Source organism: Rhinoderma darwinii, chromosome 10 (assembly GCF_050947455.1).
Source record: "Rhinoderma darwinii isolate aRhiDar2 chromosome 10, aRhiDar2.hap1, whole genome shotgun sequence".
Taxonomy (NCBI): domain Eukaryota; kingdom Metazoa; phylum Chordata; class Amphibia; order Anura; family Rhinodermatidae; genus Rhinoderma; species Rhinoderma darwinii.
In genome coordinates, this window is record NC_134696.1 from 98,131,264 (window position 1) to 98,146,501 (window position 15,238).

The 15,238-nt window shown below is 40.2% G+C and overlaps 1 protein-coding gene across 1 annotated transcript; it reads left to right on the top strand.

Annotated features, from left to right (window-relative positions):
* Positions 1-1,607: 1,607 nt before the first annotated feature.
* On the top strand, positions 1,608-14,684 carry LOC142662677 (sialic acid-binding Ig-like lectin 13). Its single transcript, XM_075840889.1, has 10 exons — positions 1,608-1,677; positions 2,102-2,467; positions 3,309-3,575; positions 8,373-8,408; positions 10,064-10,312; positions 11,318-11,353; positions 11,938-11,991; positions 12,468-12,590; positions 13,911-13,966; positions 14,670-14,684. The coding sequence occupies exons 1-10, from the start codon at positions 1,608-1,610 to the stop codon at positions 14,682-14,684; spliced, it is 1,272 nt and encodes a 423-aa protein (XP_075697004.1).
* The last annotated feature ends 554 nt before the right edge of the window (positions 14,685-15,238 follow it).

Consider the following 15,238-nt stretch of genomic DNA (forward strand, 5'->3'; position numbering starts at 1 on the left):
TATAAGAATTATGCGTTGTATAACAATTTGATAACCTAGTAGATATCGGTTTATAAGTATGCAATTGTCCATATATGGAAAATACAACAAGATTCAACTGCAACCAATTCTCTCTTCCAATATTCCCTCTATAGGCTACACCCCCTCCCTTTTTTTCTTAACATTCCTTCCTTCAATTCCCATTGATACACATTTGTATTAATAACTGCATAGCCAGGAGTGGTTTCTGTTTTCTGTTACATATATTATACTTTTCACCAATAAAACATTTTAAGAAGATTCCCTTTAAGGATTAAACTTTTATTAAAAAGATTCCTTCTGTTAATTAAATAGATAAAACCCACAAATGTCATCTTAATTAGTAGAATGATCTTGGAAATATCGAACTGAAGTCTGTTGCAATCAAATAATGAGCAAATCCCACCCTGGTGACGGGTATGTTATCTATAAATACACGGTGGCTACATTTATAGACATAATGTTCTTCTTTGACTCACCACTAGATGGCATTTGTCACTTTTTGGCGCATGTTTACTGTGATGTTCACGGTCGTATTTTTGGCTTTGAACTTTACACACTCTGGAACTGACTGTGGGTAAGTTAGTTCTTCTTTCATATTCGTTCTCTTTATAAATGTATTAATACGTTTATTTTAGTTTATTAAAATAATTTAATTATAATTTTCAGGTTCTCAGAGTTTCTTATTTCACAGCCAATCCTTGCATATGTAATATTCTTTATGTACTGACTTTATTGATCAACCTTTAGGCATTTAATAAGAATTAAATACATTTGTTTCATTATACATCAGTGGAGTCCAGCCTGTGACTCTCCAGCCTGTCAGGGCATGCTGGGAGTTGTAGTTTAGCAACTGCTGGAGAGCCACAGGTTGGAGACCACTGCTGTACATTGTGCATTTATACTACCTTATAAGTGTGTAGTTGTATCATCTTTAATCTGGAATATACAGGAGATACTCAGTATACTCAGTCTGCTGTGCTGACTGGCCTATATACGGGAAATATTCACACCCTTCGTATTTATTGTAATGTTAATGTGATAACTTTCTATATAACTGTTGCCCATTATATCAATACTCTCTGTCCTTTACCCCAAATTCATAATTTATGGCATGTGCACAACAATATATAGTACAATATTTACGCCAAATATACGTATGTCAATGACATTTGAATGGCCGGCATGTAATTACTACATTTCACCTGTAGTGGCCACTGCGGGGAAAATAAATGGCTGGCCATAGGTTCCCCCCCGCTGATCGCCAGGTCGGCTTTCATTTAAATTAGATTTTGGACTTTCGTAATTGTATTTTTATAAATCTTCTTTATGACATTGTAACATCTGGCCGCACCGATAATATAGTGCAGGGGAAATGTGCAGAAAATAAAGCTAAATATGAATACACTTTAAGTGTCATTTCTTGTAGGCAATAGACTTATATATGTTTCTCCGAGAGTAAAACAGTATCAGTTAGTTTTCCTCTTCATTTATGGAATTTTATTAGACTTATTGATATATTTATATGTCATCTTTGTTGATTGGCAGATTCTGTACAGAAGAACTACAGAATTCAGCACAGCATCAGGATGAGGCTCGAAAGCAGTGGCAGGAACAAGGTGTATGTTTCAATTATCATTCTGTCACAGCTCTGTTTGTGTAAGTAGGACAACACATTGGTCATGTAAAAAATGTATTTGGTACTTCTTTGGGTATCAAAATTGACTGTACCTACTGTACTGTATGTAAACATTGATGTGGACGGTGATTTAAAGGGACATAAGGTCTCCAAGTCAACAGTGCAGAAATCAGAAGGGTAATTGTTATCCGAATCTTTCAGTAGCGCAGCCTTATCTAAATTCAAGTATCTAGCTCAGCATTGACGTAAGATAGTACAAAAAAAAAAAACTTTTAATGTACACTAAAAGGCATTTTATGTATTTTTGTTACGCTCACTGTACAAAATTCATTTTGTAGCAACAGGATATATTTTGTCATTACATAATAAAAATGGATAATATTGAAACAGCATTTTGTGAAAATGTTATGATCATACATGACGTATTTCTTCCTTTTCCTGCAGATACCCGGTGTCAGAATCTACATGAAGGTTATTCTATTCAGGTGGAGACAAGTATCACTGTGCAGGAGGGTCTTTGTGTAATTATTCCTTGCACTTTCTCTGCGGACTATAAAACAACATTTGAAAATTCTACCGGATACTGGAAGAGTAACTTTGAGACCAACATCGCCTCTAGTAACACATCGGTGCCTGTAGTAAAACAAAATTTCCATCTGATAGGGAATCCAGATAATGGAGATTGCACTCTGAAAGTAACGGATGCCAGGAAACAAGACACAGGGACATATTTCTTCAGATTTGTAGGGAGCAAAGAGACTTCTCTCATGTATAATTACTTAACAAACAAAGTAACATTTCTGGTAACAGGTGAGTGTCCTGTAAGATTACTGCACAAAATACATTTTTACGTCAACAGGATATATTTTTTCAGCACATAAAATGGATCTCCAATACTAAAACATACATTAAAAAATTGTGTGTTGTGACAAACTATAATAAAAGAAAGAAAAAAGTGTAAAAAAAAAACACTAAAATATTCTGTATCGGCCACTTAAGTGTTGCCCCCATTATATACACTGATGAGTAGCTCAGCGTGGGTGGGACTTCAGTGTGATTGACAGGTCTGACTTCAGCTCCTGTTATGCCACAGTCCTGTGTTGGGAGATCATTTGACAAAGCCATCAGCATACGGTAATTTCACAGAAATGTTGAGGATAGTTGTCACTTCTACAAACCACAATACTCAGTAGGGGCAATCATGAATGTTGGAGAATAATCCTCCCAGACTATAAAGATGATGTAATCTGTGCTCTATCAATAACATAAAGATTATTTTATGATGGCAGGATTTGACCTACAGTTGACAACACAAATCATATGCAGGAATAATATTACAGAAATAATGTATTTTGGATCAGTGCCAGTAAATGTGAGATATCTCTTTAAGGGATCATGTCGCGATACAATGCCCAGAGAAGTTTATGGGGCCATTCTGTACCTCTAATTTAAATTTTTAATTGTAGTCTGAACCACTAGATGACAAATTATGATGGATATATACATAGGTAGAGGCAGAATACAGCGTTTACAGAATGCATGTAGCTTCGTAATAGGGAGCATTAGGGACTTCTTATGCTACCATACAGCTCTGCCCTAACAGTGATTGGTGTAAATCAATAATACTTGAAAATATTTTTTAATGCTACAGATCTCACACAAAAACCTGAAATTTCTAATTTGGGTCATCTGAGAGTCGGTGAAGAGGTGACACTGACATGTTCCCCTCCAGTCAATTGCGATGGAGCAGATCCCACAATCACATGGTGGAAGGGTAACCTGGATGGAATTTGGGGAAAATCATCAACTGTAAAATTTACCCCATTATTGAGTGATCACAAGACTTCTATAACCTGTGAGGTGAACTATCCTGCCATGAAGTCTTCAATCCAGAAGACAATTGTCCTGGATGTTCAGTGTAAGTATTAGGTTCAGGGTCATGAATACACATACTGGGAATTATTTTCAGTTGGTTGACAGCTGGCTCCTGGAGACTTTGCCATCGATAACCTAGTAAACATTGGCATACAAGTTAAAAACACATTACTTTACTTATCCTGTACTGATCCAGTGTTACATCCTGTATTATACTCCAGAGCTGCACTCACTATTCTGCTGGTGGAGTCACTGTGTACATACATTACATTACTTATCCTGTACTGATCCTGAGTTATATCCTGTATTATACTCCAGAGCTGCACTCACTATTCTGCTGGTGGAGTCACTGTGTACATACATTACGTTACTTATCCTGTACTGATCCTGAGTTACATCCTGTATTATACTTCAGAGCTGCACTCACTATTCTACTGGTGGAGTCACTGTGTACTTACATTACATTACTTATCCTGTACTGATCCTGAGTTACATCCTGTATTATACTCCAGAGCTGCACTCACTATTCTGCTAGTGGAGTCACTGTGTACATACATTACATTACTTATCCTGCACTGATCCTGAGTTACATCCTGTATTATACTCCAGAGCTACACTCACTATTGTGCTGGTGGAGTCACTGTGTACATACATTACATTACTTATCCTGTACTGATCCTGAGTTACATCCTGTATTATACTCCAGAGCTGCACTCATTATACTGCTGGTGCAGTCACTGTGTACATACATTACATTACTTATCTTGTTCTGATCCTGAGTTACATCCTGTATTATACTCCAGAGCTGCACTCACTATTCTGCTGGTGGAGTCACTGTGTACATACTTTACATTACTCATCCTGTACTGATCCTGAGTTACATCCTGTATTATACTCCAGAGCTGCACTCACTATTGTGCTGGTGGAGTCACTGTGTACATACATTACATTACTTATCCTGTACTGATCCTGAGTTACATCCTGTATTATACTCCAGAGCTGCACTCATTATACTGCTGGTGCAGTCACTGTGTACATACATTACATTACTTATCTTGTTCTGATCCTGAGTTACATCCTGTATTATACTCCAGAGCTGCACTCACTATTCTGCTGGTGGAGTCACTGTGTACATACTTTACATTACTCATCCTGTACTGATCCTGAGTTACATCCTGTATTATACTCCAGAGCTGCACTCACTATTGTGCTGGTGGAGTCACTGTGTACATACATTACATTACTTATCCTGTACTGATCCTGAGTTACATCCTGTATTATACTCCAGAGCTGCACTCACTATTCTGCTGGTGGAGTCACTGTGTACATACATTACATTACTTATCCTGTACTGATCCTGAGTTACATCCTGTATTATACTCCAGAGCTGCACTCACTATTCTGCTGGTGGAGTCACTATGTACATAGATTACATTACTTATCCTGTACTGATCCTGAGTTACATCCTGTATTATACTCCAGAGCTGCACTCACTATTCTGCTGGTGGAGTCACTGTGTACATACATTACATTACTTATCCTGTACTGATCCTGAGTTATATCCTGTATTATACTCCAGAGCTGCACTCACTATTCTGCTGGTGGAGTCACTGTGTACATACATTACATTACTTATCCTGTACTGATCCTGGGTTACATCCTGTATTATACTCCAGAGCTGCACTCACTATTCTGCTGGTGGAGTCACTGTGTACATACATTACATTACTTATCCTGTACTGATCCTGGGTTACATCCTGTATTATACTCCAGAGCTGCACTCACTATTCTACTGGTGGAGTCACTGTGTACATACATTACATTACTTATCCTGTACTGATCCTGAGTTACATCCTGTATTATACTCCAGAGCTGCACTCACTATTCTGCTGGTGGAGTCACTGTGTACATACATTACATTACTTATCCTGTACTGATCCTGAGTTATATCCTGTATTATACTCCAGAGCTGCACTCACTATTCTGCTGGTGGAGTCACTGTGTACATACATTACATTACTTATCCTGTACTGATCCTGGGTTACATCCTGTATTATACTCCAGAGCTGCACTCACTATTCTACTGGTGGAGTCACTGTGTACATACATTACATTACTTATCCTGTACTGATCCTGAGTTACATCCTGTATTATACTCCAGAGCTGCACTCACTATTCTGCTAGTGGAGTCACTGTGTACATACATTACATTACTTATCCTGTACTGATCCTGGGTTACATCCTGTATTATACTCCAGAGCTGCACTCACTATTCTACTGGTGGAGTCACTGTGTACTTACATTACATTACTTATCCTGTACTGATCCTGAGTTACATCCTGTATTATACTCCAGAGCTGCACTCACTATTCTGCTAGTGGAGTCACTGTGTACATACATTACATTACTTATCCTGCACTGATCCTGAGTTACATCCTGTATTATACTCCAGAGCTACACTCACTATTGTGCTGGTGGAGTCACTGTGTACATACATTACATTACTTATCCTGTACTGATCCTGAGTTACATCCTGTATTATACTCCAGAGCTGCACTCATTATACTGCTGGTGCAGTCACTGTGTACATACATTACATTACTTATCTTGTTCTGATCCTGAGTTACATCCTGTATTATACTCCAGAGCTGCACTCACTATTCTGCTGGTGGAGTCACTGTGTACATACTTTACATTACTCATCCTGTACTGATCCTGAGTTACATCCTGTATTATACTCCAGAGCTGCACTCACTATTGTGCTGGTGGAGTCACTGTGTACATACATTACATTACTTATCCTGTACTGATCCTGAGTTACATCCTGTATTATACTCCAGAGCTGCACTCATTATACTGCTGGTGCAGTCACTGTGTACATACATTACATTACTTATCTTGTTCTGATCCTGAGTTACATCCTGTATTATACTCCAGAGCTGCACTCACTATTCTGCTGGTGGAGTCACTGTGTACATACTTTACATTACTCATCCTGTACTGATCCTGAGTTACATCCTGTATTATACTCCAGAGCTGCACTCACTATTGTGCTGGTGGAGTCACTGTGTACATACATTACATTACTTATCCTGTACTGATCCTGAGTTACATCCTGTATTATACTCCAGAGCTGCACTCACTATTCTGCTGGTGGAGTCACTGTGTACATACATTACATTACTTATCCTGTACTGATCCTGAGTTACATCCTGTATTATACTCCAGAGCTGCACTCACTATTCTGCTGGTGGAGTCACTATGTACATAGATTACATTACTTATCCTGTACTGATCCTGAGTTACATCCTGTATTATACTCCAGAGCTGCACTCACTATTCTGCTGGTGGAGTCACTGTGTACATACATTACATTACTTATCCTGTACTGATCCTGAGTTATATCCTGTATTATACTCCAGAGCTGCACTCACTATTCTGCTGGTGGAGTCACTGTGTACATACATTACAATACTTATCCTGTACTGATCCTGAGTTACATCCTGTATTATACTCCAGAGCTGCACTCACTATTGTGCTGGTGGAGTCACTGTGTACATACATTAGAACAAAAAGAAATGCTTGAGAAAGGCTCACACCGAGCTGAAACGTTGCACACACGTGGAATAAAAGGATCTTCATCCAAATATTTCGTAGTGCTGCCTCAATTTCTTTTTGTTCTGATTGAGGGGTCACTCTTGGACTCTGACCTAGGAGGCGTGCACCCACTTTAGAAAAATTGTCCTGTGCTGCTGATCTGCATCTGTGTACATACATTACATTACTTATCCTGTACTGATCCCGAGTAAGATCCTGTATAATACTCCAGAGCTGCACTCACTATTCTGCTGGTGGAGTCACTGTGTAAATACATTACATTACTTATCCTGTACTAATTCTGAGTTACATCATGTATTATACTCCAGAGCTGCACTCACTCTTCTGCTGGTTGAGTCACTGTTGTGTTCATAAATTACATTAGATTTTTTTTTTTTTTGATCCTGAGTTATGGTATGTATTATACTCCAGAGCTACATTCATAATTCTGCTGAAACAGTCAACAAGCTTATAGACAGACACAACCCTTACAGCATAGATGATCTCCTATATGGTTGTCATGCAGTCAAATTCCCAGAGCAAGTCCTGTACAGACACTAAACAAGTAGGGAACATTGGGGGATTTCAGATCTTAAGCCTATAGGTGTCGTGTGAACGGAGCCTATGGCCCTTTCAGTTTTTGGGAAATCTGGACAGCAAGCTTTTATAAGGCCCCATTCACACGAACATGTTTTTGCGGCCGCAATTCCCCCGAAAATCCACGGGAGAATTGCGGCCCCATTCATTTCTATGGGGCCATGCACACGACCATAGTTTTTACGGTCCGTGCTTGGCCCGGGAGCCCGCACCGCAGAAAGAACGGACCTGTCTTATTACGGCCGTGTTCTGCGGGCCGGGCTCATTGAAAATAATGGCCGCAGCCATGTGCATTGCCCGTGATTTGCGGGCGGCTCGCGGCTGACGGTCCGCAGCCGGCCGACCCGAAAATCATGGCCGTGCACACGGCTACGGTCGTGTGCATGAGGCCTAAGAATAAGCACAACTGATCTCTAAATTTGAACGTTTTAGTCCCCAATGGGTATTCGTTACACTTTACATTTTTTGCCTCCTTGTTTTTTTTATTTTTCATTTTTTATTTTTTTTGTTGCCCCTCTGACTTATTGTTTATTATTTTGTTCTTTCTTTGGGCAGTCATGTGGTGGGTGGTTGTTCACAGATACTGTATATCCTTGTATTTTGCTATACATCTATTATATTTGTATTATTCCTGCATTCATTTCAGATCCACCATCCATAAATATTTTTATTGGCTCCTCAGGTAATGACCTGTTTGCTCCTTTGTGCATGGACATTTTGCTGAGTGCATTTTACTTCTTTGTCATTCATGTTTTTACGATGGTTTTGCTATATTAACTAAGCTCAATATGAATTTATTAAACACTTAAAGTGCCCGTTGGCATTATAACTGCACCACCACATCCCTATTCAAGTGTAAAGGACTTATATACAAAACCTGTATGACCAGATGACACCTGATGACACGTTGCACTGAGGATGAACTCGACTCCAACGCTAGACCTCGCTCAGGAACAAACACACTATCTGGATATGGGATACAGGAAGCAGGATACGGAAACACTTGGAACAGGATATAACTTAGGGACCATTTGCTAAACGAGCATGGGTAGACACAACAATGCTCAGGCAAGGAATGAATGGGCAGAGTTCCTTTTCTAGTTCCTGGTTTGCTGGGATAGGTTGGGGGAGATTTTCTTGGTGCCCGCGCTGGCCGTCTAAGGCCAGGAGAGAACGTGCACCCTATGCACAGCAGCAGCCGAGAACAGTCTTGTGTGCCAGCGTCTCAGAGGACGCCGGCACGAGTTTACAGATATGCGGTCACGGCCATTGGCGGGTAAGTAATGCCGGCGGTTATTGTATCCTACCAAAATTCCTGGAAGACACAGAAAACCTCTTTAAAGTAGTTATATACACAAATCTGTTACTTCTCCCTCTTCCTCACATGAAAAGAATGAAAAAGATACATCTATATTATGTAATTGGGAAAACACGTGAACAGTTCTGTGTCCAGACACTCACTGAAGCAGCTCTATCTGCCTTTCTCACAGAAGAGACTCACAGCATAATGTCAATTATTGATTACAACTAGCCAATCTGGTGCATGTAACCAAATTCTTATCTCTATATCAGCAGCATAGTCAATGTGTCCCAAACTACAGTATACAGACAGCAAACACATCTGGGCATGGAAGACAAGCTGTTGACAGGTGGTGGGCTTCAGTTCTAGAAAAGTTTATTATATATCTCTGTTTTATACTTATGGTAGTATGTGCTTTCCTTTTTTTTTTTACACATTTTGCATCTAGCATTTTACATGCTGCAGCTTACTGTATATTTTCTATGTATATATAGTACTAAAATTATTTATGTTCTTAAAGGCTATGTACACCTTTGAAATATTATTATTTTTTTAAATAAAATTGTTTATCTGTGTGATTGGTGCAACTTTCTAAATACCGGTTATTAAAAAATATTTTAACTTTTTGAGATACAGCTGCTTTGGATCCTGTATACAGAGCAGCCATATCTAGCACTGGAACTTGTATCCGTCAGGTCAGCAGGACTGACGGGTTCAGTGACAGCAGGTTCTTCGTGTCTCTAACACACAGGATCCACCTGTAATCGATCACATCTAAGTTGTGCCAATAGATGTGATCGGTAACAGTTTGATGCTGCGTGTCAGAGAACCCGTCAGTGCCGATAATCTCACGGATTCAGTTTTCAGTGCTAGATACAGCTGCTCTGTATACAGGATACAAAGCAGCTGTATCTAAAAAGTAAACATAAATTTGAATAAAAAGTATTTAGCAAATTGCACCAAACACACTGATAAGCAAAAAAAGCAAAAACGATTTCAAAGGTGAACATAGCCTTTAATTTTCTATGTTTCTCCAGGATTAATAGCAAACCACACCATGGTGCTGAATGAAGGGGATTCTGTGACCCTCAATTGCTCAGTTATCAGTAACCCAGCTGCTTACGTGACTTGGGCGAAGGGAGAGAATACTGTGGTCAGCAGCGTGACTGGAACGGGTCTGCAGCTCTTTCTGATGGACATAACATCTAGTGATAATAATACTTACAGCTGCTCCGCATGGAATCCACACGGGGACACCAGTGACTTTGTTGATATCATTTTGCAATGTAAGTGGTGGGTGATAGTGTATGAGAATGCGGTGAGTATCACTGAGGGATCCAGTAACCCTATAAATGCTGTAACCACGAGGTCAAAGCTGTTACCAAAATTTCCCTCAAGACATTTTTACACCAAAGACGTTTAAATAATATAATCTAGAAATGCTGTAAAAGTCGGATCGGTAAAGGTCATCCACTAGGACCCACATCGATCCCGGAGCTGTCAGGTTGCTATATCCAAGGAAGAAGTTTCCACAAAAGTTTAGGGAAAATTCAGAAACAACCTCACTCCCTTAACAGTTTTTTATATCTCCCGTTCACTTTAATGGAGGAGGACTATACACATGTGGCCCCTTCTCTGCTGTGAATGAAGTCTGGGTACCACCAATTCTTGGGATCAATGGAGGTTCCAGTGGTCAGATCCCAACAATAAGTCCTCTAGGGCATATCCAGTCAATGGTGGGAAAACTATTCTAGATGACCCACTGGTACAGTGGTGAAGTGACTTTTCGCAAGTTATCTAATAGTTTAACATTCATATATGGTGACCTAGTGCCATAAACCCTTTATAGGGTGACCAGGTGAGGGCAATTTCTACCCTAATGATTCAATAGTAATACTTTATGATTCAATGGTCTTACCTCTGTTCTGGAGGACCCTCTAGACAACCCTTGTGAAGTGGTAGTTGACTTACTATCCTGGTGGTCCAGTGGGCTAGTAGTTGTACCTACTGTAGGTACCAGTGGCTATGTATAATGGTCCATAACACACCCATACCTCACTGGTCGTAGTCCTTGTTGGGTTGAAAAGAAGACCAATATATTTCATTTGGACATGTTCTACCTATTGCTGAGTAGTCCATCAGCACCATTGTCGTATGCATCGGTTTTTATAAATGTCATCAATAAACTTTATTAACAGTTGTCAACCAGATCGGAGAATTGAGATTGGTTATTAGTCCTCATCTTGGGATCTGGTCTCATTATTTGTATCAATTTTGTCATTTTGTTACAGCTAAAAATGAAGGTCCAGACGTCAAGATCTCCTATGGTAAGATGGTTCTTGAGTCGTTGGTGGTAGTGGCTGTTGCGGTTTTGTTGAGGCCTCTTAATTTTGAGAACCTCAGTGTTCCCAGCCATTTTTCCACTTTAAATAGTTAATAACACACCATACTTTATTCTTTCTTTTTTTTTTTTGTACTTTATACATTTTTTCAATGGTGTTGTCGAGTTTATAAACACCTTTTTTTCTATTTTTTCTATTAGGGATTTATAATGTAACAGAAAGAAGAGGGTCCCCCTTATTTTTTAGTCAGAGCAGATGGCGACTATAAAGAGCTGGAGGACTCAGCACTTTCATGCATTACATGTACAACCTATTGGTTTTTAAAAAAAAATTCTGTAATGCCTTTTTTGATCCGCGGGGGAGCTGCAGCAAAAGTAAACGCATGTTTCCAGGTTCTCTCCCAGATTACAGATGATCACTGGGGTTCCCAGCAGGACACCCTGAGATCATCTTATACTCAGGGGACCCTCCCAACAAAAAGGGATTGTCTCAAGTGGAGAATCCCTTTATGTGAAAAGGATTTTTCATATGCACCTAATACATTGTAAATGCATTTAACTTCATTGCAGAGACATCTCCAACTCCGGCTCCAACAATAGTGACGGCACCTGCCCCGCAGTGTGGTAAATAAATGCTCGTCATTTCTATATTTATTGTGATGTCCTCAAAAATGGGATGAATGCAGAATGCAGCACAAAATCACAATGCTCAGGGATTATCAGCCAGTGACTCCTCCTGCCACTCACTTATTATCAGCCAGTGTTTTGTAATGGGCATTAGTAGACTATAAACCAATATCTGGGCTTGTGGAAGAGGTAGGATCTTTGCATATAATCACAGCTGCAGTGTAAAGTATGGCCCTCTGATGTCATCAGAAATGAGACAGGTCGTAAATTTGGGACTCCAATAGACTCCACTGAGCGCTGTAACTGAGCTGGTGTCACAGATCTTCCAGGGGTAATGAGGAGAGCCAGAGATGGGGTTCTCCTCCCTCCTGTTCCCTCATATACACCACATGGGACCCCTCTTTGGTATGTTCACATTTACTATTTGCATATAGTGAGTTTGTATGAAAAAACAGGTGATTAACTTTTTTTAGGTACCAGGGACATTGACTTCACCATTCTCGGCGCCTTCATAGCGGGAAACATCTTCATCCTCTCCTTGATTGCCTTGGCTCTTTTCTGCTTTGTTAGGAGAAATATGAAGAAAAGACAAAAAGGTAGAATGGAAACTAGTAACATAATAATTCACGTTGTCCCGTATAGTAGTCAATAAGTACATAAAGTGTAAAATATACATAGTATAATACCTACAAATGTGGGTGAGCATAGAGTGCTGGGGATAGAGTGCCAAATATAGAGTGCTGGAGATGGAACATTGAGGATAGAGTGATGGGGATAGAGTGCCAAATATAGAGTGCCGAATATAGAGTGCTGGGGATAGAGTGCTGAGTATAGAGAGCTGAGTATAGAATGATGTGGATAGAGCGCTGGGGATAGAGTGCTGAGAATAGAGCACTGGGGATATGGTGCCGAGGATAGAGCGCTGGGGATAGAGTGCTGGGGACAGAGTGCTGAGGATAGTGCACTGGGTATAGGGTGGTGGGGATAGAGTGCTGCGGATAAAGTGCTGGGGATAGAGCGCTGCGGATAGAGTGCTGAGGATAGAGCTCTGGGGATAGTGTGCTGCGGATTGAATGCTGGGGATAGAGTGCTGATGATAGAGTGCTGGGAATAGAGCGCTGGGGATAGAGTTTTGAGGATAGAGCGCTGGGTATAGGGTGCTGGGGATAAAGTTCTGGGATAGAGCGCTGGGTATATGGTGCTGGGAATAGAGCACTGGGGATAGAGTGCTGAGGATAGGGCACTGGCTATAGGGCGGTGGGGATAGAGTGCTGGGTATAGAGTGCTGGGGATAGAGTGCTGGGGATTGAGTGCTGCGGATAGAGCGTTGGGTATATGGGGCTGAGAATAGAGTTCTCTTTAGTCAGTTATAGATCATGATGCAAACAACAGCAGGGAAGGAGTGTCTTGACCTTGTTGAAGACAGTGACTCCTCCACTTATTCAGTCATATTTTGGTTGGACATGGCGGCACATGACAGGGGCAGTTTGTTAAATTTAAGAGGTAAAGGGAATGGGAATGATCACAGCAGCAGGAGAGGAACGTGATGATACTGTGGGGGCAGTGACCGGTTCATTCATGTGATGATATTATTGGAGACAAGGCAGTGCCATGATGTGAAGAGGGAAATGGAGACAAGTGAGAGGTCACAAATTGATAGTTAGATAATGAAAGGGACAGAACCACAGCAGAACAGGGTATTTCAGGAGAGGTGTCTACTGTCGGGGAAGTGGTGATGTGTTTTGTCATGTGGGATGTTAGTGAGGACAGGGCTGCATGTGACACGGTGAGACGGTGATAGAGATTTGTGGCGGGTTGGAAACAGTGAAGCCGATTAGGAGCCTGATACATTGTTGCAAGAAAATTGTGATGTCCTCTCTAAATAAACTAAATATTCCATCACTGTATGTTTTTAGCAATCATACACCATGGCGAAGAGCTCAGCGCTCCGAGGACAGACTCTGTGTACAAGGTAGGAAATATTATATCAGCACTGAACTGCTTCCCCTTCTTACTGTCACAAAGTCACAGGATTTGCCTGTGACTGCCACTAGGGGGAGCTCACTGCATACATATTTTTACAGCTGCCACCAAGTTCAATACTAGCCTTATAAATGCATAAACAGAGAGCTCCCCCTAGTGGTGACTGCAAAAACCCAGAATTGAATCATTTATTTTAATGGCTATGAAGAGAAGCAGAGGATTTCATTCAAGCTTGAAAACCAAAAATGAAACCTAGTAATATATATTATGACATTAGTCAGTCAGAATGGTAGAAATTAACTTTAATACAAAAAAAAAAACAAAAAAAACCCCCGCAATTGCCGTGCTCTGTGGGGGCCTATTCTGAGTTTTTCTATGGGGTGCTATGATTTTTGTATACATCACAGCATGTAGCCTATAGAATGTCCAATAGAATAAAACCCAATATTTCCTATTTCTGTGATCTGTAACCATTACTTATCCAGATATATTTACACTGCAAATTCCAGCATGTCCTCACAGCCCGTGACATGGTGGGAGTTGTAGTTTCACACTACTGGAGAGACACAGGTTGCAGATCACTCCCCTACACATGGCCAGGTCATTTCTCTTGAGTTTAATATGAATTTATCAATGTGTCAATGTAACCAAGGAACTTATTGGATTTCTTCCTTATCTTATTTTCTTTGCAGAATCTCAATGAATAGAACAAAAAAAAACATCTTCCACACAACTCGTCCGAAGTGTGATGAAGACAACTCCCGGCTCAGTCCAGGACAAAGACATGAGTTCTGGAGCCTCCCACTCTCTATATATCACTATTGAGGCCTCCACTTAGAGGAGAATTAGAATCTCTGCTGAAAATTTCTAGATTAGGATAGGTGGTTACATTACAGATGAAATTTTTTTTTTTCTTTTTAGTGAAAATTACCTAAAATGTTGAAAATTACATTTGTAAATTAACTAGTTTATTTTTGGTTGCAGTACCACTTTTCACCACTGGTCAGTGATCGTTTGCATTTTCATACAGATGTAGCCGTCTTTATCTGGACTCACACAACAAATGTCTTTGAAAAAGTCAAGATAAAGGATCTTGCCACCGTGTATTTAATGCGTTAAAAGTCAAGATAAATATGGCTACATCTGTACGGGGAATAGTGTCAGCATGTGTGAGAGCTACAAGATGACCCAATCTATGGTCAAATATGGAGGGTGGTAAAAGCCGCTCTCACTCTGGTGGACCTGGCCCATCTATTTATTC